Source organism: Typopeltis vanoorti, chromosome 12, assembly GCF_054136105.1.
Source record: "Typopeltis vanoorti isolate ZY-2024b chromosome 12, IOZ_Tvanoo_1.0, whole genome shotgun sequence".
NCBI lineage: Eukaryota > Metazoa > Arthropoda > Arachnida > Uropygi > Thelyphonidae > Typopeltis > Typopeltis vanoorti.
In genome coordinates, this window is record NC_143560.1 from 92456793 (window position 1) to 92484074 (window position 27282).

The following is a 27282-nucleotide window of genomic DNA, read 5'->3' on the forward strand; positions in this document are numbered from 1 at the left end:
TATGGACATATGTAATGCTGTGCATTTTGGAAAGGGCCACTACCCAGACCAGTTTCAACCTTTGTTGAGGTCTCATCAGTGGGACCAGACCCAAAAAGTGATATCAAGGTTGATGTAATACAAAAGTCATATTACCATATACAAATAGTCAAAAGGTGTCACCCTTTAAAATTTCCACCTGGCTATACTATAAATTAAAGATGCCAAGAAGTTATATTCTTAGTTTCATCCTTCTGGATGAAATTTTCAACCTTTATTGATGGCCCACTGATGAGATGGGAATAAAGGTCGAAACTGGTCTGGGTAGTGGCCCGTCCCATAATGCATAGCATTATGGCACTAAGGCAATTGATGTGAAGTCATTAGTTTCTATATACAAGTAGCCCAGTTGTGAAGTAACTTCATGCTCCAACTTTGTTTGCTCACATTTGGATGAAGAATGTAACCAAGAATATAACTTCTTGGCATCTTTAATGTATAGTATAACTAAGTGGAAAAACTTTCAGTATCTGTCTATTATCCAGAGTATTTTAGTAATAAGTTCTGACACCTTTGGACTACTTGTATATGGAAATATGACTTTTGCATTACTTCAACCTTGTTACACCGGCTAGTGGAGATCATCACAAATGGTTACAGTTGGAAACAACACACAGCTGCCATCTTCATCAATGCGGCAAAGGTGTTCGACAAAGTATGGCATCAAGGCCTTCTGTATAAATTCATAAAATTTAAGATGCCAGTTAAGTTAACAAAAATCATCCACTCATACCTGAAAGACAGAAATATGCAAATCAAAATCAATGAAACAATATATCATCCAGACAAAAGGTATCGGCAGGCATTCCTCAGGGCTCCCTTCTGGCACCTCTCCTGTTCTCAATCTTCATAGCAGACATCCCTCGGAACCCAAGAACAACAATCACAGCATTATATGCAGATGAGGTGATACTGCAATACTGGCAAGATCTATGAGCCCAAATCTGGCAATTAGAAAACTACAAAGTAGCATTCACATTCTAGAAAAATCACTGGCAGACTGGAGGATCCAAGTAAACCCCCAAAAAAGTTCAGCCGTACTGTTTTCCAGAAAGAGAGTCCACAACATGGATAACATTCACCTCTTAGGTGTCAAGATCCCATGGCAGAATGACATCAAATATCTCGGAGTAATACTCGATAAAAAACTCCAGTTCAGCAATCACATAAAGCACACTGCCTCAAAGACATCGAAAGTAATCGCCCAGCTCTACCGGATACAAAAACCAAGCTACTCATATACAAGATGGTAATACACCCTGTTATCACATATGCATCCCCCTCATGGAATCATATCATGAATACAAACATTCAAAAACTACAGAGAATACAGAACAAATGCCTGAGGATGATCTTAGATGCCCCTTGGTACATCAGAAACTCACAAATCCACAGAGAAATGAACATCCCTTACATCTCCTCCCTACTTCTAGATCTAGCTGAGAAGTTCTTCACCAACAAAAAAACGAAAAGCATCTTTGCTTCACCCATCCAGCCAGTAATGTTATGTGTTATGCTTGGTGTCACTTTTGGGTCTGGCTATATAAAACATTTCTAATACATAATAAACTATTACACTATTTTATGAATGTTAGTCAAGCGAGTTTTAATTTTTCGTCCTACTAGTTTCACCGATTTTTGCTATCGGCATCTTCAGTAATACAATTGGTAAGCGATATGAAGGTAACAGACTAGGATTTAACTTCCAAAATTAATGCCGATAGCAAAAATCGGTGAAACTAGTAGGACGAAAAATTAAAACTCACTTGACTAACATTCATAAAAAAGTGTTATAATTTATTATACAAGTAATCAAGAAAAGAAATTCACACTTCTAATACATGTTTGGGTGATCCTTCACATGATGCATGGCATCATCTGTGAGGATATGTGCATTGCATTATGGGATACTAAGGCAAGTAGCCAGTCTTGAAGTGACTTCATGTGTAAACTTTGTTTGCTTACACTTGGATAAAGGATGAAACCAAGAATATAACTTCTTGGCATCTTTAATTTATAGTATAACTAAGTGGAAAAACTTTTAACAGTGTGATATCTATTGTGTGAATAGTGGTTAGTGTGGGTCCCCAGCAATGAGTCTTTTGATGCCATGGAAATGCCCATATGATAATAATAATGACTTCTCCAATACAAATCCTGAGATAATCGTTTTTATGTAATTTGCTACATCTTGTGTCTTGGAACAGCACTGGCTATGTAATTTCACCGTTGTTTGCCTCTTTCTTACACTAGATTGCCTCAAATGCTCTGGCCCTCTACATCTCAGTCTTCTTGCTGAACTGGTCTTTTTGGTTTCAATAATCCTATCATTAGCAAAACCCCTTCTGCCATCTTGTTTGTTTTCTTCTCTCTCTCTCTCTCTCAAAGTATTGCTCTGATTGCATTCTATTTCTATAACTGGCCCATCGAATGTTAGCCTTCTCAATAATGCCTGTAACCTTTGGCCAAGTTGAACTAACCACTGCCAGAAACTCTTCCCCTTTTTTCCTGATGTTTCTGGCATTAGTTTACATAAACTGCAGTATCCCTCTCAGCTCCCATCCCTCCACATTCCTTGTGTTGTCTATCCCATCAATTTCAGAACCTGAAGAGTTAATTCAGCATGATTTGATCATTATTCTACTCACATCTGTTTGGTTTTCTACTGCTGAACTATTATTATTATTATTATTCAGGCCTCCATGGAGTCAAAAGACTCATCGCGGGAGGTCCTTTCTAAGAAACACAAGTCTATCGAGACTCATCGAGGGAGGTCCCTCCTAGGAAACACAAAGTCTATCATACCACTCCTCGAACTCATTGACTGTTCTTGCTCTCATCACTCCATCAGGCAATGCATTCCGTGGTTCAACCACCGTCCATGCAAAGAAACCACTCCTCACCCTCTTTCTCACAGTTTCCTTTTGTAACTTCCCGGGATGGCCCCTTGTCACGATTCCTTCCCACTGTTCAACCAAGTGAAAGAACTCCCCAGTGTCAACCCTGTAACCACCTCTCAACAGTTTAAAAGTCTCAATCATATCATCTCTCCTTCTTTTATCCACCAAACTCTGCAGTCCACACTCCCTCAGCCGATCCTCATAACTAATATTGTACAGTCCTGACACCATCTTTGTTATCTGCCTTTGTACCCTTTCCACAGATAATTTATCCCCTTCAAATCCTGGCGACCAGATCTGAGAACAATAGTCTAAGTATGGTCTGACCAGAGTCTTATACAACGGAATGATAACCATTTTATCTCTGCAGGTCAGTGTCCTTCTCATTATTGCAGCAATCCTCTGCGTTACCTTCACTACCTTTGCAATATGTCCCCTAAATTTCAGGTTTCTATCAATCATCAACCCCAGATCTCTTGTCTCCTCTACTTCCTCCAGTTTATCTCCTTCCATAGAATATGCTGCGTCCCATCGATGTGTCCCAACCCTCAAGACCTTACATTTGCTGCATTAAACTGACACCCCTAATCATTTGCGAGTGAATACCAGTTGCTGTTCTACTCGCTCAAGGCTTCCTTCCCCCCTTTCCACACGCACATGTACACATGCCTGCATTCCTAAATACTCTAGTTTCCCCTTGACTCTGCACTTCCAAACTCTCACTGAACAACATTTTCTCAAGAATACCTAACTTGAAATACATTCAGACAAGCTGTCAGCCTTATACAAGGCCTATCCTTCAGACTTCCTCCACACACTACAGCATTCCTCTTTCACCCCTACACATTGATTCATTTGCAGGCATGGTCTTATCAGCTCATCTCTATCATACCATGGCAGCAGACTCAGTTTTTACTATCTCATTGTTGTCATTTGTTTGTGCCAGTAACTCTTTCATATCCTCTTGAATTATAAACACTTTCTCACATTATTGTCACTTTCCAGATCATTTATACTTGCTAATATAATAATCTTCATGTTGGAGGCTTAATGGATTGTATACATCAGTCAGAAAGGATTAAAACAGAATTTAATACTTCCTATATTCCATCTCAGTCACTGAGACATCTTCAGGGATTACAAAAAAACTAATGTAACATTCAAGTCACTTCACGACTGGGCTACTTGTATATCCTATAATGTAATGAACATATCCTTATGGACACATGTAATGCTACGCATTTTGGAAAGGGCCACTACCCAGACCAATTTCAACCTTTGTTGAGGTCTCATCAGTGGGACCAGACCCAAAAGTGATATCAAGGTTGATGTAATACAATATTACCATATACAAGTAGCCAAAAGGTGTCACCCTTTATTACTAAAATACTCTGAATTAGCAATACCACAAAATACTCTGAATAACAAATACCACACAATACTGAGTATTGTGTGGTATTTGTGTATATATGTTACATTAGTTTTCTTGTAATACCTGAAGATGTCTCAGTGACTGAGAGGAAATATATCATCATCATCATCATCAAATTCCTGCCATGTACCCACAAGGGGTGCACAGGATGTGATAGTACTACATGAAAAAATTATATCATTACTAACTTCCTATCTACAATTTTCCTCCAAATCAGTCTGTTACTTGTCAAGACTCCAACATTATCAGATCTTATATTTCTATCATCTAAGGCACTTTGTACCGTATCTATCCACCTATATCTTGGTCTTCCTCTGGGTTGTTTTGTTGCCAACCTGGCAGAGAACACTTGTTTTGCTAATCTTTCCTCACCCATTCTGTTTAGGTGACCATACCACCTGAGATTAGCTCTGCTAACGCATTCCTGGATGCTGACAATGTCAAGTTCTTTCCTAATATCCTCGTTTTTAATATGATATTGCCATTGATGTCATCTGTTCATGCCTATAATCTTTCTCAGGACACTTATATCTGCGGTCTCTAGTCTTTGGTCAAGTGTTTTACTTCTGACCCAGCTCTCAGATCCATAAGTTAAAACTGGTTTGAACACTGTCTTGTATACAGCTAATTTAGTGTTCCGACTAATTTCTCTCTTATTCCATATGAATTTATTCAATTGACTTTCCACCATACCAGCTTTGCTGATTCTGTTGTCTATTTCTATATTTAATTTTCTTCAGTAGAAATCGTGCCTAAGTAGCTGAAATGTTTTACTTGTTCCACAGGTTCTCCATTCACAACACAGTTGACATTTTCAATGATTCTGCCTATTTTCGTTGTCTTTGTCTTTTTATTGCTGACCTTCATACCATATCTATTACAACAGCTATTCAATTTAGTCAGAGAATCTTGCAGACTTGTAGCGGATTTATTTAGAAGTATAACATCATCCGCATAAAGCAAAGAGTTGACATTAACATCTCCATTTTGATATCATGTTTAATACCACTTTCCTTCATAATGTGATCCATATAGATAATGAATAACAGAGGGGATAATGTACATCCTTGTCTGACACCAGATTTAACATTAAACCATCTTCCTGTACTTCCTTCAATTCTAACTGCTGACTTACAACTCAAATAAAGACTAAGTATTACTTGATATAATGCCCCATTGACACCATATAACTGCAGCGTATTGAATAGCTTCTCTCTTGGCACCTTATCATATGCCTTTTCCAAATTGACAAAACTTAAATACAGATCTTTGTTATATTCTCATGCTTTCTTGACTATTTGTCGTAAAGTGAAGATCTGATCCTGACAGCCTCTGTTTGGCCTGAATCCAGCTTGTTCTTCACCAAGCTTTTCTTCCACAATTCTTTTCAACCGTTTCTCAAGTATACTTGCATAGATCTTGCCAGGAACACTCAGTAGGGAAATACTTCTGTAATTCTCACATTCAGTTTTATTTCCCTTTTTATATATGGGTACTATGGGAGCTCTACTCCAATCATCGGGAATTCGTCTCTCTGTCCAGGCTTTCTGAACTATGCAGTGCAGCCACTGTAAGACTCTTATACCACCATACTTCAGCATTTCTGGTCAAATATCATCTATTCCTGCTGCCTTTGATGGCTTTTTCTACTTCAAGTATGGATATTTATTCCTGACTGTATGCCTGTTGAGTGTTTTTACCACTGTGCTGTCATCACTGCTTGTTTCATTTAGCAATTTTTCAAAGTAATTACTCCATACTTCAAGGAATATCTTTTTCTCCTGTTTTCATGTCACCTTTATCATCTCTAACTCCTTTTACAGCACTCTTTCCTCCATTTCTAAGCTTCTTCAACAACCTCCAGAATATTTTGCCACCTTCTTGATATTTATTTTCTATATTCTTGCCAAAGTCCTCCCATGACTTTTGTTTAGCTAGTTTTACACAGTGTTTAGCATTCTTACATTTGTCTCTATATTCTCTAAGAGCACAAGCTGACTTATTTGACAGGAACTTTTGATATGCTTTCTTCTTTTCCTTCACTGCCTCTTTAACTTCCTGTGTCCACCAGGGAGTTCTGATTTTTTTATCCTTGCAGACAACCTCACCACATGCCTCTCTGGCAGAATCAATCAATGTTTTCTTCGAAGTTTGCCACTGATTCTCCAAGGTTTGATTCCTGTTCTCAAACTCTTTCATTTTTTCTTCAATAATCTTTGTGTATTTTAGTCTACAGTTCACATCTGAGAGCTGCTCAACTTTTATTCGCTTTAAAACTTTCTTACATGTTATTCTTTTCAATATGAAATTCAATTTTATCCTGCTGAAGACTAAATAGTGATCGCTTCCAATTTCAAATCCTCTGTACACTCTTGTGTCCTGCACCAGGGAGAAAACATCACTATCAACAATAACATAGTCAATGAGACTTTTCTTATTCCTAGCCTCTTCTCTCCATGTGAATTTGTGCACATTTTTATGTTGGAACATGGTGTTAGTAATAAGCAGTCCATGTCCTGAGCAGAAATCCAACAGGTATTTGCCATTATTATTAGCTTTGCTCTTTTTGTCCAAATTTTTCCAAAATCTTGTGTATGTCTGACAATCATTTCCTACTCTGCTATTCAGATCCCCAACAAGGACCAACTTTTCCTTTTTCATTGTGTGAGGTGCTTTTTCTAAAGTATCAAAAAATTCCACCACTTCTACCTTAGTAGAACCTTCTGTGGTACCATAGGCACAAATAAGTCTCATTGTCCAGTTTTCCATTCTCATATTTGCCCACATTACTCTACTTGAGACTGACTGCCATTCAAGAAGATTAGCCTCGTATTTTGTGTTGAATACTATGGCTACTCCTTCTTTTCCTTGATTGTCATTGCCTGAATATAACATTTTGTATTTATTGCTCAGAAAGATCTCACCAGTTTTGGCCTTTTTTGTTTCAGTCACCCCTATTATGTCGATCTGGTACTTATCTAATTTCTCAGCTAGCTCCATTTCTTTGCCATTCAGGCTTCTTACGTTGATAGTACCGATCTTTAACTCTGGTGACGTTGAGTTTGGGTTTGTTTTTAGTTTTGTTCCAGTAGCTGACTTTTCGCTGTTCGCCCTGGTTTCCTGGCGAAAACAACAGGGGCCTTATTTAACCGGGCGACGCTCCAGCCAGCATGAAATTTTGTCATGTGGTACCATCATTTTTTATTTTGATTTAACCAATAAGAATACAATTTGGTCAGCTAAATCCCAAATTGCCAGCCCATCGTCGTTCGTTCAGTATCCAAGTGTATATCCAACAGGGTGCACCACGAGAAGGTGAGGATTGGACATTAGGTCAGAAGCCCTGGTCGGTTCTCTGCATTCCTTTAAAGGCTATGTAGAGGTCTCCTCTCAGTTATACAGCTTTGACCCTTAAGCACCCCGAGATGAAATATTGGAAGTATTAAATTCTGTTTTAATCCTTTCTGAAAGATGTATACAATTCATTAAGTCTCCAACATGATGTCCTCACAGCACTTAAGCCTCTACACACGGAATATAATAATCTCTTTCACTTTTCATCTCTGCATCCTAAGTTGTTAATCACTAACATTCTTAATCTTTTCCCCAATGTAACGTGATTTTTCACACTTTCTAAAATACTCCTGACATCATGGATCTTCTATGCTAAATATTTAGCAAGAGTTAATTTTTTTTTTTTCCCACAATTATGAAATGGTTTTTGACATTGTAATTCTTCCACTGTACAAAACAAGGAAGAAAATACATTCATAATGGATGTTGCATATAAAAAGAAATTAACTCACTTGTACAACTTGATACAATCAGATAGACATCTTCTAGTATTTTTTTTTCCAGTTATGTTTGTAAATTGTTGTTTTTCTGCTAATGATTGTTTTTGTTTCAGCCTGGAAATGAATTTGTTGGAACCATTTACTCAGAACCATCAAAGGAAATAACAGATATTTTTTTTGTGGTAAGTACTTATATTTTTATATTCTCTTCTGGATGAAAACATATAACAAGATACATTAATTATATTAATGTATCTTGTTATACGTAAACTTTTACTTTTTTTTTCATTATCAAATCTGAATACAGTTACACCCTGAGTTATGTAACACACGACTTATGTAAATTTGCAGTTATGTAATAAATCTACTACAGCGTATGAACACATTTATGGCTTTGTGCAGATGTGTCTTTGACTGCCTTATTGTAGTAGTAGATGCCTCGTGCAGTTAGCTCAGTCACTTGTTATTACCTATAGTTTCGTGTTTTTTTACCCTTAAAATGAATGCGGTAGTAATAAATCTAAAAAACAATGGTCTGCAATTACTTTAGAAGAAAAGTTGAAAATAATTTATATGTATGAAGGCTGGAAAATTCTATCAATAATAGCTTCGGAAATAAATTGACCTATTTCGACAGTGAATACAATAGTGAAGGATAAAGTTTGCATTGTTGAAAGTGCAAAAGGTGCGGTAGCATTGAAGGGCACAATTATTACCAAGAAGAGGCTGGGCCCAATATCAGAGATGGAGAAATTGTTGTCTCACTGTATCAATGATCTAACACAGAAGCGGATGCCATTAAGTTTACTCAGGATAAGCCTTTTCCTGATTATTTAGGAAAAGGCCATGTCCTTAGATAAGGATTTAAAAGAGTAGGTCAGCATCATGGATGTGGAGCGTACATTTAAAGCTAGTGCTGGATGGTTTGAACGATTCAAGAAATGTACAAATCTGCACAGCATCAATATCACAGGTAAAAGTGCAGATACAGATGCGTCAAGTCAATTTCCCGAACTTATGGCAGAAATAATTGAGGAACGGAAATATTTGCTGAGCAGATATTTAATGTCGATAAAACAGCTGTTTTGGAAGAGGATGCCAACATGGACATTTATTGCAAAAGAGGAAAAATCTATGTCTGGATTCAAGGTTGTAAAAGATCAGATGACTGTTATGATTGGTAGCAACATTTCAGGGGACTTAAAACTTTAACTGCTTACAGTGTTCCATTCCCAGAGACTGGTTCAATAACCACTTTGTTCACCAGGTGAAGGAATATTGTGCCGAGAAAGGAATCCTGTTTAAAGTGCTTCTCCTCCTGGACAATGTCCTCGGTCACCCAGAAGAGTTGGATGACTTTCATCCTGATGTAAAAGTTGTTTACCTTCCTCCTAGAACTACCTCACTATTGCAACCTATGGATCAAGGCTTGGGATGAAATCAAGCAGACAACAATGAACGCTGTGTGGAAAAAGCCCTGCTCAGAAATGGTCCATAATTTTAAGTGTTTCACGGAACAAGAGCAATGACTGATATGTTGTGACTGTTACAGGTGGTGGAGACATGTGTGCAACTGGCACAGCAATTAGAGCTGGAAGTGGATAATGGTGACATTAATGAGCTTCTTTTGAGTCACAATGAAGAGCTAACTAATGATGACCTTTCTTTTAAGGTTACACAGTGATCAGCATTCATATTTATGAATTTAGGGACACAAAACACACGTGTTGAAAAGATTATTTTACTGATTAATAATAAAATAATAACCTGACGTTTCGACTTCTGTATTGAGGTCATCATCACGTGTATAAGAACCAAGCTACATGCTGTTGCACTCTATACAGGTAAATTACATCTACATGGAAAAAAAAATTACCAATAAAAACTACAATAAACTCTGCTAAAGTCCTCACATACTAGGATTCTTCTAATATTATACAGTTTATATTGTTATATTACGTACAGATTGCTATTGAATGTTCAGGAGGAAAAAAAAGAAAAAAAAACACTTCACCAAGACTTATTGTATTGAGATTTTCCCTTGTGGTTGCTATGAAGGTTGCAGATGGGACCTCCACATTCTTGGAATGGTTAAACCATCATTTTCCAAGAATGTGGAGGACCCATCTGCAACCTTCATAGCAACCACAAGGGAAAATCTCAATACAAGAAGAAGTCTTGGTGAAGTGTTTTTTTTTTTTTTTTTTTTTTTTTTTTTTCTCCTGAACATTCAATAGCAACCTGTACTGTACAAATCCAAAAGATAATCGTAATATAACAATATGAACTATATAATATTAGAAGAATCCTAGTACGTGAGGAGGACTTTAGCAGAGTTTATTGTAGTTTTTATTGGTAATTTTTTTTTATCACTAGAGGGCAGGCTAAGAAAAAAGATTAGTTAATCACGTAGATGTAATTTACCTGAATAGAGTGCAACAGCATATAGCTTGGTTCTTATACACATGTATCCTTCTGATGATGACCTCAATACTCCTGTATTGAGGGGTCGAAATGTCAAGTTATTATTTTATGATTAATCAGTAAAATAATATTTTCAACACGTGTATTTTGTGTCCCTAAATTCATAAATATGAATAATGATGACCTTATTCAATTGAAGGCATTCTGAAATTCCGAAGAAAATACTAAACTTGATTGAACTGCTAGACATAAAGAAATTTACAACGAAGGTACTTGCCGAGGTTTTTAACTTGATAACCATGCCATTAGCAAAATTAGAATCGATGGATCTGAACACTGAGCGGTTCTAAAATGTTAGCCACCATGTCTATTCTGATATGTCTAGCTACAAGGCCAAAGGCCATCTACGAGGACAAGAAGCGTGGTTCCTCATAGATGGAAACATCGAAAGGGGTAAAACTTCCCACAGAACAGTATTCCGTAGAACAGCCAACTTAGCTCTCACAAGATATTTTTTTATTTGAAAAGCGAATATTTCAGTTTGTTTTTATATTCTTTTATATTATATATTTTTCATACTTTCATATTTACAGTACGTATATTATTCAAATACAATTGATAAATTTTTTTTATAATTGAATATTTTTTAATCACCCCAAAAATGAAAAATATTAAAAATTGAAAATATCTGATTAATGGCAAAAAAAATAAATGCAAGATAGCGGTATTTGAGTAGCCATTGAACATTTTATTGTATGCATGCAATTTACAAATTCGACTTATGTAAAATTCGAGTTACGTCAATATTTACGGAACGCATTACTTACATAACTCGGGGTGTAACTGCATTTGTGTCTTTTCAATAATCACATATTGCAGCTAGTATGTAAGCTCATTTATTTCTTATCATACCAGTTTGTTTGGAGATAAACTAATTCAAATTTTAGAAGAGGACACATAAAGAGCTATCACTTTTTTTTTTAATTTCCCGCATGAGGTTTTACAGAACTTATAGCTCATCATCATTGCATACGAGTGCATGGTATTCGAATTACAAGCTTCGGCTTAAAACATTAATATATAAATTTGCATCAGTCAGGTAGATCCTAAACTGCATTAATTAAATAAATCCTGATCCACATCAAGTAGGTAGATCCTAAAGAAAACATTACAGTCAGAATATTTTCACCTGTTTTCTTCATAATATGTAATCAAATATAGAAAATTGAAATAGTCAAATTACAGAGTAATCAAATTTTAAGAGTATTCCCTCTGGATCAGGGTAATACACTGTCTCACATGATAGGAATAAATGAGAGAAATAAATGAGTTATTTTCCTTACTTCTCACATCAGGAAAAATGACACATTTCTCCTACTGTTTTCTTCCTGGCATTAGGAATAAAAACAGCACAAATTAGGAAAAACATCATTGTAGCTAGAAAGAAAATTTATTTATTTGTATTATTAAAAATTGTTCATTTATGAAAAAAAAACAACTAGCAAACAAACAAACTTTTCTGTTCATCTAGGTTGCTTCAAGAGGAAAAATCTTAACTTCTGGTCAGCTTCGCAAAGGCAAAGTTACCGAGCGGAAATTACAGTTCACTGTTACATATGAAATGGTACCGAGCATTCGAATCATTGCTTATGCTCTTCACAGAAATGTATTAGTAGTTGATTCATTAAAAATAAATGTGGAAAACCTCTGTAAAGTCAAATCTGAGGTAGGAGTCTGTTTTTTGATTTAGCCTTCTTATAGTTCATTAATATTTTATGCCACACTGTTTTGATAATGAAATTGATTTATACTCATATATATGATCTAATACTTTAACAGTGTGGTTCACATTTTATTTTCCAACGAGTAGCAGCACAAACAAATGCAAAAATTCTTTATTTTGATAGTGTAAAGGTTTTCGAAAATTTATTAAGGATATGTAAATAGCACATAATGCTTTCTGAAGAATGTCTTGAATTTTTCTAAGACATGTGAGAGAATCTAATTAAGTAAAGAAAGTGTGAGATGATGATCCCTGCACACATTTTCATGTTTTCCACATATTTCCTTCTTTCTTTCTTTTGTCTCTTGTTTGATGTGATGAAAAGCAACGAACTCTAATTGACCCTAATGAGAAATGACCAAAATTAGATAAAGTCTAATCAGGAGATGCCTTGCTCTGCTCATCCAATAGTCTCTCATAACTCTGTTTTCTTATCATAACTAGATAACCCTTTCTCCATCCATTCTTGCCTATGTATATATATATATATATATATATATATATATATATATAATAAAGTTTTTAACTTGGGGATATTGTATGTTAGGATAACCAAGTTATTTTATAAACTTAGTTATTTTAACTCCTAATCCCAAGTATGCAAACAATTAAGTTTGCGCCTGAAACAAAGTTCAAGTCTAAAGATGGTACAACACCAGGGCAATTCATTGTAAATGTGGGTAAAGCTCTGATCATTATTCTTAGTATTGTCCCATAATGTAAAGCACATCTCACTAGAAGATGTATACTGCAATGCATTATGGGTGGGGTCACTATCCAGACCGGTTTCAACCTTTTTTGAGGTCTCCTCAGTGAGTAGCTAGACCCTAAATACCAAGGTTATAGTAATACGGAGCCTTATCAACTTTACCTATAGAATTTGCAACAAGGTGTTTTTATTTTTAATAAAAATCTCTGGAGGAGATATAGATGTAATAAAGTTTTTAACTTGGGGATATTGTATATTAGGATAACCAAGTTATTTTATAAACTTGGTTATTTTAACTCCTAATCCCAAGTATGCAAACAATTAAGTTTGTGCCTGAAACAAAGTTCAAGTCTAAAGATGGTACAACACCAGGGCAATTCATTGTAAATGTGGGTAAAAATTGTAACGTTCCTTTTTATGGTCAAATTAATAAATCTGTTGAACTTCACATGGAGGAGCATAAAAGAGACATCTCCTATAAAAGATCAAATGCTAGTGCCTTATCCAGCCATGCATGTTCTCTTCCCTAACAATCCTCATGATCATTTTCAAGGTCACTCAGTTTCCTGGGATAGATCTGTAAACATTTTCTGTTGCAAGGATGAATTTGAAAGAAAGATAGTGGAATCCACAGGGGGATTGTCCTTAATCCTGAACATTTGAACAGTAATTTGAGCTATAACATCCCCGAGAGCCATACTGCTGTTGTTCAATACTGGCGTTCTCGAGAGTCTACTACCACGCATACAATAAACAGTGGCACGTAAATAGAACAAATGGAATTTTAATACAACATTTTTTATTTTTAATTATCTAATACAATTAACCTGTGATTCTCAGTTTTCTTAATATCTTCAGTCTTTTATTATTGTTTCTTCTACCTACAAAGATACCTGATGAAGGCCATAATAAGCCGAAACTAGTTGTATCATTAAAGTTTTCTAACTTATTCTTGGTTTGTTAGTCATTAAATATCTTTTTTTAAATATATATATATATATGCACAGACACATTAGAGAAAGTCAGTAAGTTAGTTACAAATGGTTATAAAAATAAAACAAATGAAATACGAACCTTGGAAAAAGATTTATTTCTCTACATAATCCCCCTTCAACATTTATACACTTGTCTTATCACTTTATTAGTCCTTCAAAACCAACAGCATAGTTTACTTTTGTTTATCTCAGCCAACTCCACACCTCAATTTCGACTTCCTGATCATCAATAAAATGTTTGCCATCAAATTTCAGAGCCAAACAGGTGAAAGTTGCTCTGGTCAAGTTGGGGTCTATAACATGTATATTGGATTAGTTCTCACTGTAGCTCTTGAATTCCCTCTTGGGTTCATGTAGCTGGAGGAGGTCTAGCATTGTCATGCAGGAGCAATTTGCTCTTGTCACTAGGCCTGGACATTTTTGGCAAATTACATTCCAAAGCTTCAATCAAATTTCACACTGTTGTATTCAAATTTTCACTGTGCTTCTGAAAATGGGTTAGTATTCATTCTCAGGGAGTACTAATGTACTCCCTGAGAATCCCAAAAGACCATAAGCACAAGCTTTCCCACCAATAATATAACCCTGAACTTTTTACTTGTTGGTGAAGTGGGATGTTTTCATTTCACTGAACCATGATTTGATTTGGGTTGGTAGTGGTAAACCTGTGATTCATTCTCTGTAACAGCCCTGTCTTCTACTATGCAGATAAAGGTGTTACAAGGCCATACCATTCAGTTCATTTTGTACTGATGGCTCTTTGTGTGCATTGTGGGTGTCCATCGTGTGCACACAAATTTAAGTGATCATGCATTATGCTCTGGGCTAGACCAATATTGAACTTGTCATGCTGTCTATCATTATCTACCTGTTATCTCAGATCATCTTTTCCATCCATCTCACAGTGTCTTCTATTGCAATCCTGACAGAAGGGCAATGAGATCAGTCATTATTGTGAAGTTCTCTGTGAAAATTTCTGGACCCACTTGTGAACTGCTGTGGGTGACAAATGCTTCTTGCCATAAACAGGATACATTTCTTTATGAACCTTTGCAGGAAGTCCTTTTGCCTATACGTAAGTCAAAAAAAAATGCATGACAGCATGCTATTTGTGCTAAAAATTGGGATTTAGCTGACCTTATTGGTTATTCTTATTGGTTAAACCAAAATAAAAAAATGATGGTGCAACATGACAAAATTTCATGCTGGCTGAGGCATCGCACGGTAAACAAGGCCCTCGTTGTTTTCACCAGGGAACCAGGGCGAACAGCGGAAAGTCAACTACTGGAAAAAATCTGAAAGCACACCCCAACTCAACATCACCAGAGTTAAAGATCGGTACTATCAACATAAGAAGCCTGAATGGCAAAGAAATGGAGCTAGCTGAGGAATTAGATAAGTACCAGATCGACATAATAGGGGTGACTGAAACAAAAAAGACCAAAACTGGTGAGATCTTTCTGAGCAATAAATACAAAATGTTATATTCAGGCAATGACAATCAAGGAAAAGAAGGGGTAGCCATAGTATTCAACACAAAATACGAGGCTAATCTTCTTGAATGGCAGGCAGTCTTAAGTAGAGTGATGTAGGCAAATATGAATAGGGAACTGGACAATGAGACTTATTTGTGCCTATGGTCCCACAGAAGGTTCTACTGAGGTAGAAGTGGAGGAATTTTTTGATGCTTTAGAAAAAGCAACTGACATGAAAAAGGAAAAGTTGGTCCTTGTTGGGGATCTGAATAGCAGAGTAGGAAATGATTGTGTGACATACAAAAATATTTTGGGAAAATTTGGAGTTATTAGCTTTGCTCTTTTCTCCAAATTTTCCCAAAATATTTGGGAAAATTTGGAAAAAAGAGCAGAAATCCAACAGGCAAATACCTGTTGTATTTCTGCTCAGGACATGGACTGCTTATTACTAACACCATGTTCCAACATAAAAATGTGCACAAATTCACATGGAGAGAAGAGGCTAGGAATAAGAAAAGTCTCATTGACTATGTTATTATTGATAGTGATGTTTTCTCCCTGGTGCAGGACACAAGAGTGTACAGAGGATTTGAAATTGGAAGCGATCACTATTTAGTCTTCAGCAGGATAAAATTGAATTTCATATTGAAAAGAATAACATGTAAGAAAGTTTTAAAGCGAATAAAAGTTGAGCAGCTCTCAGATGTGAACTGTAGACTAAAATACACAAAGATTATTAAAGAAAAAATTAAAGAGTTTGAGAACAGGAATCAAACCTTGGAGATTCAGTGGCAATCCTTGAAGAAAGCCCTGATTGACTCAGCTAGAGAGGCATGTGGTGAAGTTGTCTGCAAGGATAGAAAAATTAGAACTCCATGGTGGACACAGGAAGTTAAAGAGGCAGTGAAGGAAAAGAAGAAAGCATATCAAAAGTTCCTGTCAAATAAGTCAGCTTGTGCTCTTAGAGAATACAGAGACAAATGCAAGAATGCTAAACACTGTGTAAAACTAAACTAAACAAAAGTCATGGGAGGACTTTGGCAAGAATATAGAAAATAAATATCAAGAAGGTGGCAAAATATTCTGGAGGTTGTTGAAGAAGCTTAGGAATGGAGGAAAGAGTGCTGTAAAAGGAGTTAGAGATGATAAAAGTGACATGAAAACTGAAGAAAAAGATATCCTTGAAGTATGGAGTAATTACTTTGAAAAACTGCTAAATGAAACAGGCAGTGATGACAGCACAGTGGTAAAAAACACTCAACAGGCATACAGTCAGGAATACATATCCATACTTTAAGTAGAAAAAGCCATTCAAAGGCTTGAAATGTGGAAAGGCAGCAGGAATAGATGATATTCGACCAGAATATCATCTATTTCCTGCTGCCTTTCTGCGACCAGAAATGCTGAAGTATGGTGGTATAAAAGTCCTACAGTGGCTGCACTGCATAGTTCAGAAAGCATGGACAGAGGGACGAATTTCCCGATGATTGGAGTAGAGCTCTAATAGTGCCCATATATAAAAAGGGAAATAAAACTGAATGTGAGAATTACAAGAGGTATTTCCCTACTGAGTGTTCCTGGCAAGATCTATGCAAGTATACTTGAGAAACGGTTGAGAAGAATTGTGGAAGTAAAGCTTGGTGAAGAACAAGCTGGATTCATACCAAATAGAGGCTGTCAGGATCAGATTTTTCACTTTGCAGCAGATAGTTGAGAAATCATGGAAATATAACAGAGGTCTGTATTTAAGTTTTGTAGATCTGAAAAAGGCATATGACAGGGTATCAAGAGAGAAGCTATTCGAAACACTATGGTTATATGGTGTCAATGGGGCATTATATCAAGCAATACTTAGTCTGTATTTGAATTGTAAGTCAGCAATTAGAATTGAAGGAAGTACAGGAACACTCATGTACATTATCTATATGAATCACATTATGAAGGAAAGTGGTATTAAACTTCATATCAAAATTGGAGATGTTAATGTCAGTCTTTGCTTTATGTGGACGATATTATACTTCTAAATAAATCTGCTACAAGTCAGCAAGATTCCCTTACTAAATTGAATAATTATTGTAATCGATATGGTATGAAGATCAGCACTGACAATGACAATGAAAATAGGCAGAAACATTGAAAATATCAACTGCATTCAGAATGGAGAACCTATATAACAAGTAAAATATTTTAGCTACTTAGGCATGATTTTTAGTGAAAATGATAAATTAAATATGGAAATAGACAACAGAATCAACAAAACTGGTATGGTAGGAAGTCAAATGAATAAATGTATGTGTAATAAGAGAGAAATTAGCCAGAACACTAAATTAGCTGTATACAGACAGTATTCAAGCCAATTTTAACTTATGGATCTGAGAGAGAGCTAGGTCAGAAGTAAAACACTTGACCAAAGTGTTTGTCTAATGACAAACACTTTTGTCAATGAGTCTAAGGACTCCCTGGAGTCGCCCGTAATAATAATAAAAGACTAGAGATTGCAAATATGAGAGCCCTGAGAAAGATTAGAGGCGTGAACAGATGGCATCAATGGCAATATCAGATTAAAAACGAGGATATTAGGAAAGAACTTGACATTGTCACAGGAATGCGTTAGCAGAGCTAATCTCAGGTGGTATGGTCACTTAAACAGAATGGGCGAGGAAAGTTTAGCAAAACAAGTGTTCTCTGCCAGGTTGGCAGGAAAACGACCCAGAGGAAGACCAAGATATAGGTGGATTGATACGGTACAATGTGCCTTAGACGATAGAAATATATGATCTAATAATGATAATATTGGAGTCTTGACAGGTAATAGCCTGATTTGGAGGAAAATTGTAGATAGGAAGTTAATAATGATGTAAATTTTTCATGTAGTACTATCATATCCTGTACACCCCTTGAGGGTGCATGTCAGGAATTTGATGATGATGATGGTTCTGTTGTTGGTTTACTGCAACCCCACAAATAGCAAACTCAAAAAATTAAACTCACTGCTTGATTGAAGTTTCATCAATCTTGATGGACATACAATAGACAAATTAAAGACCTATTTTGCTTGCACCCCCCATCTCCACTTTTATGGTCTACCTGAGATTCATAAACAAGACTTGCTTCTTTTCCCATTCATAGATCGATTCTCCTGCTTACCATATTGTTAAATTTTTATCCCAGCTATTAAATTCCCAGATTAGCTACTGTCTTTCATAAAAGAACTTTAGATTCTCTAGTGAAAATGAAGAATTTGTCTCATCAATCTACTGACTTAATCTTAATGGTCAGTTTTCACATTGAATCCTTATTGACCAACATCCCACTTGAAGATTGAATGATATAATCACGTAATCACAAGAAAGATATTTATTTAACCAAATATTTCGGTCTGGAAATAGCAGACCATCGTCAGGGGTATTACAAGAACAGTTTAAAAAATATACAAGCTAGAATACTAACAATAGATCGTTGAAATTAGAACATGCCGCGTGATGTTATATCACTAAGTATGAAACGAAATATTTTGAAGTAGAAACATGATTGAATTTGCTATTAAAAAAAAAAAAAAAAATTAATGAGTAATCTTGATTAGGCTTTCCCAGATTTTTGATATAGATATGCAGTCATAACGATTCAGGTTGGGATGATGGAGCAAGGCCTCCACGCTTTCCTTGAACAAACGTTCGAACCTATAACGGGATCTATGTAAGAGGCGCGTTTTGGACCAAAGGATGCTGTGGTCAGTTTCAATCCCGTGTTGAGCCAAACCAGACTTTTCAGGTTTATTGTGAAGAATGGATGATTGATGTTCTTGGATTCTTTTTTCAAGAGAACGTCCAGTCTGTCCAAAGTAAGAGAGATCACAGTTGCAAGGAATTTGATAAACTCCAGGAAGAGATAAAGTTGAGCGTTTGTCTTTAGGAGAAGGAAATTGAGAAGACAATTTGTTAATAGGAGAATACGTAGCTGTTAAATCATATTTCTTCAAAATTCTTGCGATAGGTTCTGAAATACCGGAGATATAAGGAATAGGTACTCGACGTATTGAATCTTTGTTGTTTTGTGGAGGATTATAAGAAGTAAGAAGACGTTGAATACTTTTTTCAGAAAAGCCATTGAGTTTCATGTGTTGCTGGATAGTAGAAAGTTCTTTCTGTAGATAATCAAAAGTAGAACAATTAGTTTTGGCTCTTTTGATGAGACATTTTATAATTCCTGTTTTATGACATGGATGATGGGCTGATTCTTTCAGAATATAACGACCTGTGAATGTTGGTTTCCTGTATACTGTAGTTGTAAGAATATTTGAAGATGATCGGATGAGGAGAACGTCTAAAAAAGATAACTGGTTGTTTTCTTCTAATTCCATAGTAAACTTTATGCGATGATGTAAGGAATTAATACTGTTTAAAAAGTATTAAAGTATTATGTTTAAAGAAATTGATTATAATCCAACCAACAGACAACTAAAGAAATTAATTTCTCTCCTTGATGAAGTCATCAGTTTGGATAAAGACACAATTGAAAGACTTAAAACTCATTTTGCAAGACCTCCTAGATTTTATGGCCTTCCAAAAATCCATAAGATTGACTATCCTCTTCGTCCAATAGTAGATTGCATTGATTCTCCTACTTACCGTATAGCCAAATATCTAGCTAAATTACTGAAATCTTACATTGGCAACTCGAGTTCTTTTTTAAAAAACTCCTCAGATTTCTTAGAAAAATTAAAAGATGTCTCTTTACAACCTACAGATCTTATGGTTAGTTTTGATATAGAATCTTTATACACCAATGTACCTCTTAAGGAAACTTTAAAACTACTTGCTGACATCTTTCCTCAAGATATTATAAAACTATTCGATTTCGTTATACATTCTGGTTATTTCATATGTCAAAACAAATTTTATAGCCAAGTAGAAGGAACAGCCATGGGAAGTCCTCTTTCTCCAGCTTTAGCCAACTTTTATTTGGAACATTTAGAAAAAGTCCTCTTCACATCTAGTTTCCCTCTACCATCTTTTTGGGTAAGATATATAGATGACATATTTGCTATTTGGCCTCACAGTAAAAACACTTTATCTTCCTTTTTAAACAGTATTAATTCCTTACATCATCGCATAAAGTTTACTATGGAATTAGAAGAAAACAACCAGTTATCTTTTTTAGACGTTCTCCTCATCCGATCATCTTCAAATATTCTTACAACTACAGTATACAGGAAACCAACATTCACAGGTCGTTATATTCTGAAAGAATCAGTCCATCATCCATGTCATAAAACAGGAATTATAAAATGTCTCATCAAAAGAGCCAAAACTAATTGTTCTACTTTTGATTATCTACAGAAAGAACTTTCTACTATCCAGCAACACATGAAACTCAATGGCTTTTCTGAAAAAAGTATTCAACGTCTTCTTACTTCTTATAATCCTCCACAAAACAACAAAGATTCAATACGTCGAGTACCTATTCCTTATATCTCCGGTATTTCAGAACCTATCGCAAGAATTTTGAAGAAATATGATTTAACAGCTACGTATTCTCCTATTAACAAATTGTCTTCTCAATTTCCTTCTCCTAAAGACAAACGCTCAACTTTATCTCTTCCTGGAGTTTATCAAATTCCTTGCAACTGTGATCTCTCTTACTTTGGACAGACTGGACGTTCTCTTGAAAAAAGAATCCAAGAACATCAATCATCCATTCTTCACAATAAACCTGAAAAGTCTGGTTTGGCTCAACACGGGATTGAAACTGACCACAGCATCCTTTGGTCCAAAACGCGCCTCTTACATAGATCCCGTTATAGGTTCGAACGTTTGTTCAAGGAAAGCGTGGAGGCCTTGCTCCATCATCCCAACCTGAATCGTAATGACTGCATATCTATATCAAAAATCTGGGAAAGCCTAATCAAGATTACTCATTAATTTTTATTTTTTTTTATTTTTATTTTTTTTTAATAGCAAATTCAATCATGTTTCTACTTCAAAATATTTCGTTTCATACTTAGTGATATAACATCACGCGGCATGTTCTAATTTCAACGATCTATTGTTAGTATTCTAGCTTGTATATTTTTTAAACTGTTCTTGTAATACCACCGACGATGGTCTGCTATTTCCAGACCGAAATATTTGGTTAAATAAATATCTTTCTTGTGATTACGTGATTATATCATTCAGTCTTATGTCGCAAGTATCCTTAAAACAACCACTTGAAGATTATTTTCAATTGATTTGGCAAACTTTCCCTCTTATTAGACTTTGTTATCCATTCTGGTTATTTCATATGCCAAAACCATTTTACAAATCAATAGGAGGGACCTAGGAAGTTGGTCTTTTCAGTTCTTGCAAAAAGCTTTTATCTGGAACACTTAGAAGAAATCCTTTTTTCTTCCATTCATCTGTAGCCTTCCTTTTTTTGGTACACTACTTTGGCAATGTCTTCATTATTACATTTTTGTGAGGAAGATACCTTACCAACCTTTCTAGAAAAAATAAATATTTCACATCCCTGGATAAATTTCACTGTAGAAATAGAAACGGACAGTAAACTGGCATTTCTAAATAACTTGCTCTCCCACTCTTCTTCTTCAGGTGAACTAACTACATCTATTGTAAACCTGCCTTCACTGGTTGCTACATACAGCAGTAATCTGCTTACCTTCCTTCCCAAAAAAATGAAATCATAAAAACTCTACTGCATTGTGCTCATATATGCTCTAAACCACAACAGTTAAAGCAAGAACTTCTCAACATCCAACATATTATGCAACTTAAATGGCATCTCAAAATGGACTATACAACATTTTTGATTTTTACAAGCCCAGTCTCCATCAATACTGAAACAGTATGGAGAATCTCAATTCCATCCATTTCTAAATCGATTTCAAACATAGAATACTCAAGAAATATAACCTGGTGGTTTCCTTCTTTTAGAAATACAACCTATTTCCTTCTTCTAAAGATAAATAATCTACAAAGTTCCCTGTAATTGACATCTTTTCTGTTTCATGAAAAATGAATGTTCTCTGGAAAAAAGAAAAGCACACCAATCTTGCATCATTAATAAGAAATCTGAAGTCTGCCCTAGCTTAGGATGGAATTAATATTGACTACAGAATCTTCTGGTCTTAAACACACTCCATCAATGCTGAATCAAGTTCGAATGTTTATTTAAGAGGAGCACCAAAGCCCTTCTTCATCTTCCTAATCTAAATTGAAATGACTGCATCTCTTTACAAAAAAAATCTGGGGAAGTCTCATTCTCATCAGACATCAATAACTTTTTTTTTTTTTAAATCAGTTACTAAATCCCATCGCCTACATTGCATTGTTCCTTTTATACCATCATGTGACTTATGCTGTTTTTTAAATAATCCATTGTTAATGTTCTACCTTGTACTCACTAGTGTTCTTGACAATGAAATATTTTAGATTGAAATATTTGTCAGTTGAAGTTTATTACCTTAATCATTTGATTATCCTTGTGTGTATATGTAATGTATTCTTACTTTTTCTGCTGTCCTTACTAAATGATGAATTACCTTCCTAGCTTTTCTTTGTACTTTTTATGGAACTGATTATCACTCCTATTCTAATTCTTCTTTTTTCATGGCACAATTCACTTCTCTGAATAAGGTAAGTGTCATTTGTCCATTTGACACCCACCTTATTCAGCTTTTGCTCTTTGGAATATATTCACACATTATTTATTTCATATCGAAACACAAGTGGTACAATAGTAAGTAAGTGGTACAACATGATTTACAACAAATTAGGATACATTACAATGAGATCAGCTTAGATTTGGTAGGTGAATTATACAGGGAATAATAATTAAATATGAAAAAAAGGAAACTATACATAACTTATATATGGTCAGATGTTCCTCCAGTATCCTGCACAATCAACTGCTCTTTCTGTGCAGGATATCAGGTCCTCTTTTGCACAAGGCGATGGAAGAAAGGGACAAGAAAGAAGGTGTTCCATGGACTGGGTTGTCCCACACTCACAATTGTCTGGGCCAGTGAAGTAGCCCCATTTGATGAGGTTTTGTTTGCAGCATCCTTTCTTCTGGAGTCTGTTTAATCTTTTCCAAGTATTCCAGTCCAAGTGGGCACCACATGGAAGATGTTTGGCTGTTGGACTACCAGTATTATTTTCAGGATATAATTCAAGCCATTGTTGAAGTCTTGTCTCTGGGAGGTTTTTAGGGTGGTTCAATAGTTGTCAGGAAGCTATGTCGGGATCTTAGTCTTTGGGGCACTGCAGTCTGGCCGAACAGTGGGTGGCATTCATTTGTCTGCTTCTTTCATCAGTGGAGCATGCAGATCTTCGAATTGAAGGGGGCTGCAATACTAGCCAGAGTATACAGGTCTCTTAATGGTATTGGTTTCAGGCATCCTGTAATTAAGTGGCAGCTTTGATTCAATGCTGGGTCAAGTTTTTCAGAATGGCAGGATCTGGACCATACCAGGCAGGCATATTCAGCAGAAGAATAGCAAAGGACCAAGGTAGAAGATCTCAGTGTGCCAGGGTCTGCACCCCATTTGGAGGAGGTAAACTTTCTTAGTATATTGTTTCTTGCATTCACTTTTGCCTTTGTTTTTTTCTATGTGTGTTTTATGTGAAAGTGTGCATTCGAGAGTCACACCGAGGTAGATTGGGTTCCAGGAATATTCTATATTAGAGCCTTCCCAAGAAATCTGTAACTTCCTCGTTGTTAAGGTGTAAAAAGCCAGTTTGGGTTTTCAAGGGGTTTGTTTTTAATTGATTACTGCTATAATATGTGGTTAGACTATTTAAGGCAATGATAGAGTAGTTTTTTTTAACTACTTCTCGTGGAAAGGCTTAGACATTGGTTATGCATTTTTACTAAATAGCTTAAGGAAATTACAACGTATACTAGGATATACATTAAAATAAATTTTAATACACTTCCAATATTTCGGCAATGTCACGTTGCCATTTTCACAGGAACTTAAAAACAAGACACGTGCACACAAGCACAACAAACAGTAAATGAGGACAAAGCAGGAAGCTGTTCTTTCTCCTAAAAGTCCTGATGGTTTCCCCCCCCCCCCCCAGCAGGCAATGTTGGTATTCTTGGGCGATTGGGCTGAAGGTCTTCTGATGTAGGTTTCCCAAATTTCAGGCAGTCTCATGCAGCCAAATTTGTTGAGGTTTGGATTGTTTCTTAGGGCTGAAGCTGATTCCATGAAAAGCCTTTCGTATTTGAATTTACTATGGTGTATTATCGTGGCTTTCTTCCACCATATTCTATGGCAGGTATCCAGCGCATGGTCTGCAAGACCAGAGTGGCTGTATTGGTGAAACCGGATGTAGTCCTTGTGTTCTGAAATTCTGATATTAGCTGTCCTGCCTGTTTGGCCAAAGTAGGACAGCTTACAGCTGCAAGGGACCTGGTATACACCAGGTAGGTCCAGGGGGGAGGAGGTTGGTCTTTAGTAGAGCGGATAAGGGTTGTCAATTTTTTATATGGTCTGTAACAGGAAGTTTAGTCATGGGTTTTTAGGATTTTTGTAATTTTTTCCGAGGTGCCTCAAATATAGTGTATGGTGATGAATTTTGAGTAATCATTGTTGGGGGGGGAGGGGGATTGTGGTTTATTGGTTTCAATATTTTTCGGATTTTTTTGGGGGAGGCAGCCATTGGCTGAGAAAGTGTTGAGAATATAGTTTAGTTCTGTGGTTAGGGCATTGTCATTTGAACAGATAAGTTTAGCCCTGTTGTGTAGTGTCTTAATGACTCCATATTGTTGTGAGGGGAGGGGGTGGATTGTTGGTGAATGTATCTGCCTGTATGGGTAGGTTTTCTATAGACTGAGAAAACCAAGGTTCCATCAGGCTAGTGGGTGATAAGTGTGTCTAAGAAAGGAAGGCAATTGTTTTTTTCTTCTTCCAGGGTGAATTTGATTATGGGGTGTTGGTTGTTTAAGTGTGTTAGGAAGGAGAGGAGTGCATCGGAGCCGTGTGGCCAAATAGCGAACACATCATCAATGTAGCAAAGCCATGTGGTTGGTTTTTGTGGGGCAGAGGCTAAGGCTTTTTCTTCAAAGGTCTCTCCATAAAGAAATTGGCCAAGGGTAGGGAGAGTGGTGAACCCATGGCTGTCCCCTCTATTTGTTTGTAGAATTTTCCCTGCCAAACGAAATAGCCTGAGTTCATTGTGAACTGAAATAGGGCTGTGATATTGGGAGGAAATTTAGCTTGGATTAGCTCTAAGGATTCTTTGAGTGGGACATTTGTGAATAAGGAGGAGACATCAAAACTGACCATTATGTCAGTGTGTTTGAGTGTAAGGTTTTCTATGCCGGCTTTGAAGTGGGCTGAGTTTTTTATGTGTAAAGGTGTATGTGTTGCCGGTATAGTGTGTGAGAGCTTTGGCCAAATATTTAGTTAGTTTGTATGTGGGGAATCAATGCCATCCACTATGGGACGTAATGGCACATTTTCTTTATGTATTTTTGGGAGTCCATAAATACGAGGAGGATGGAGTTAAATGGTTTTTATTTGTTAGTCATTTCCACAGGCCAAGAAGTGACCTTCTTAAGGAGCCTGAGGAGTTTTCTAATTTGTGAGTTGGTGGGATTGTATTCAATAGGGAGGTAAGTAGCCCGATCCAACAATAGAGCATTCAGCTTACCTGTGTAATCCTTTTGCTGAAGCAATACTGTGGCGTTCCCTTTATCCGCTTTGGTGATTATTATTTCCTTGTTTTTCTTTAATATTAGTAGAGATTTAATTTCCTTACTGGGCATGTTGGCTTTTGGTGGTTTAGCTTTGGTCAGAACACAAGCCACATCCAGTCTAATATCGTTGGCGATGTGGCTTGGAAGGTGTCATATCCCGCGTTCAATTCGTATCATAATATCTTCAGCAGGTATTCTCCTGGGTGCAGTGGCGAAGTTGTGGCCACGTGAGAGAGCATCGAGTGCTTCAGGTTTCACACTAACTGACGAAAGGTTGATTACCGTTTTGGTAGGAAGATGTGGTTTCGAGTTCTGTTTTAAATTTTCAAATTTTTTGATGTGTTGATCTCGTACTTTTTTAAATTCTTTCTCCACAGCAGTGCACGAGATGTCGTATAAAATAGACCAAATTTCGTGGCTTAAGGTGCTTAAAAGGTTATCTTCGAGTGCCTGGATAGCTAAATTAGCATCATTCAGGAAAAGGCGAGTCATAGCGATTTGTTCCCTGAGCAAAGCTGCTGGCACGGTTATAAATACAAAGAGCCTTTTGCGAAGAGAAACGGTGCTAAAATTTGACACAGTTTAGGATTAGTTTCAATGAACTTGAAAATTTTTGATTGAGTAGCTATGGCAAGGTCATCAGCATAGATAAAATTTCTAGTTTCTGGAAAGATGGGGAGATCATTGACGTAGATATTGAAAAGTAAAGGTGATAACACACTTACCCTGGGGGAGGTCATTTTTTTGGAGAGATGCCTACTCTCTATCTACTTTTAGAGATAAATAATCTACAAAATTCCCTGTGATTGACACCTTTCCCCTCTTCCTACCCCCCCCCCCCCCAGGTCCACAAAAAACAGCATCTGTTTTCCAAAAGAGATTGGATCAGTAGGACAAGGCAATAGTCTCTAGTTATTCTGTATATTTTATTTCCAAGTATGAGATGGTTTATGGTATCATATGTTGCAGTTAGGTCTCTTAAGACTGCTCCTGTGGCTAGTTTTTGCTCATAACCATTTTCTGT

The 27282-nt window shown here is 36.3% G+C and overlaps 1 protein-coding gene across 1 annotated transcript in view; it reads left to right on the top strand.

Moving 5' to 3' along the window:
• The window catches only part of LOC150101006 (venom factor-like), a 697967-nt gene that overhangs the window by 181450 nt on the left and 489235 nt on the right, over nucleotides 1–27282 (top strand). Inside the window, exons 12-13 of the mRNA XM_090401101.1 lie at nucleotides 8279–8347; nucleotides 12121–12315. Of these exons, the coding sequence (XP_090257227.1) occupies nucleotides 8279–8347; nucleotides 12121–12315 (264 nt within the window). The remainder of the gene's footprint in view (nucleotides 1–8278; nucleotides 8348–12120; nucleotides 12316–27282) is intronic.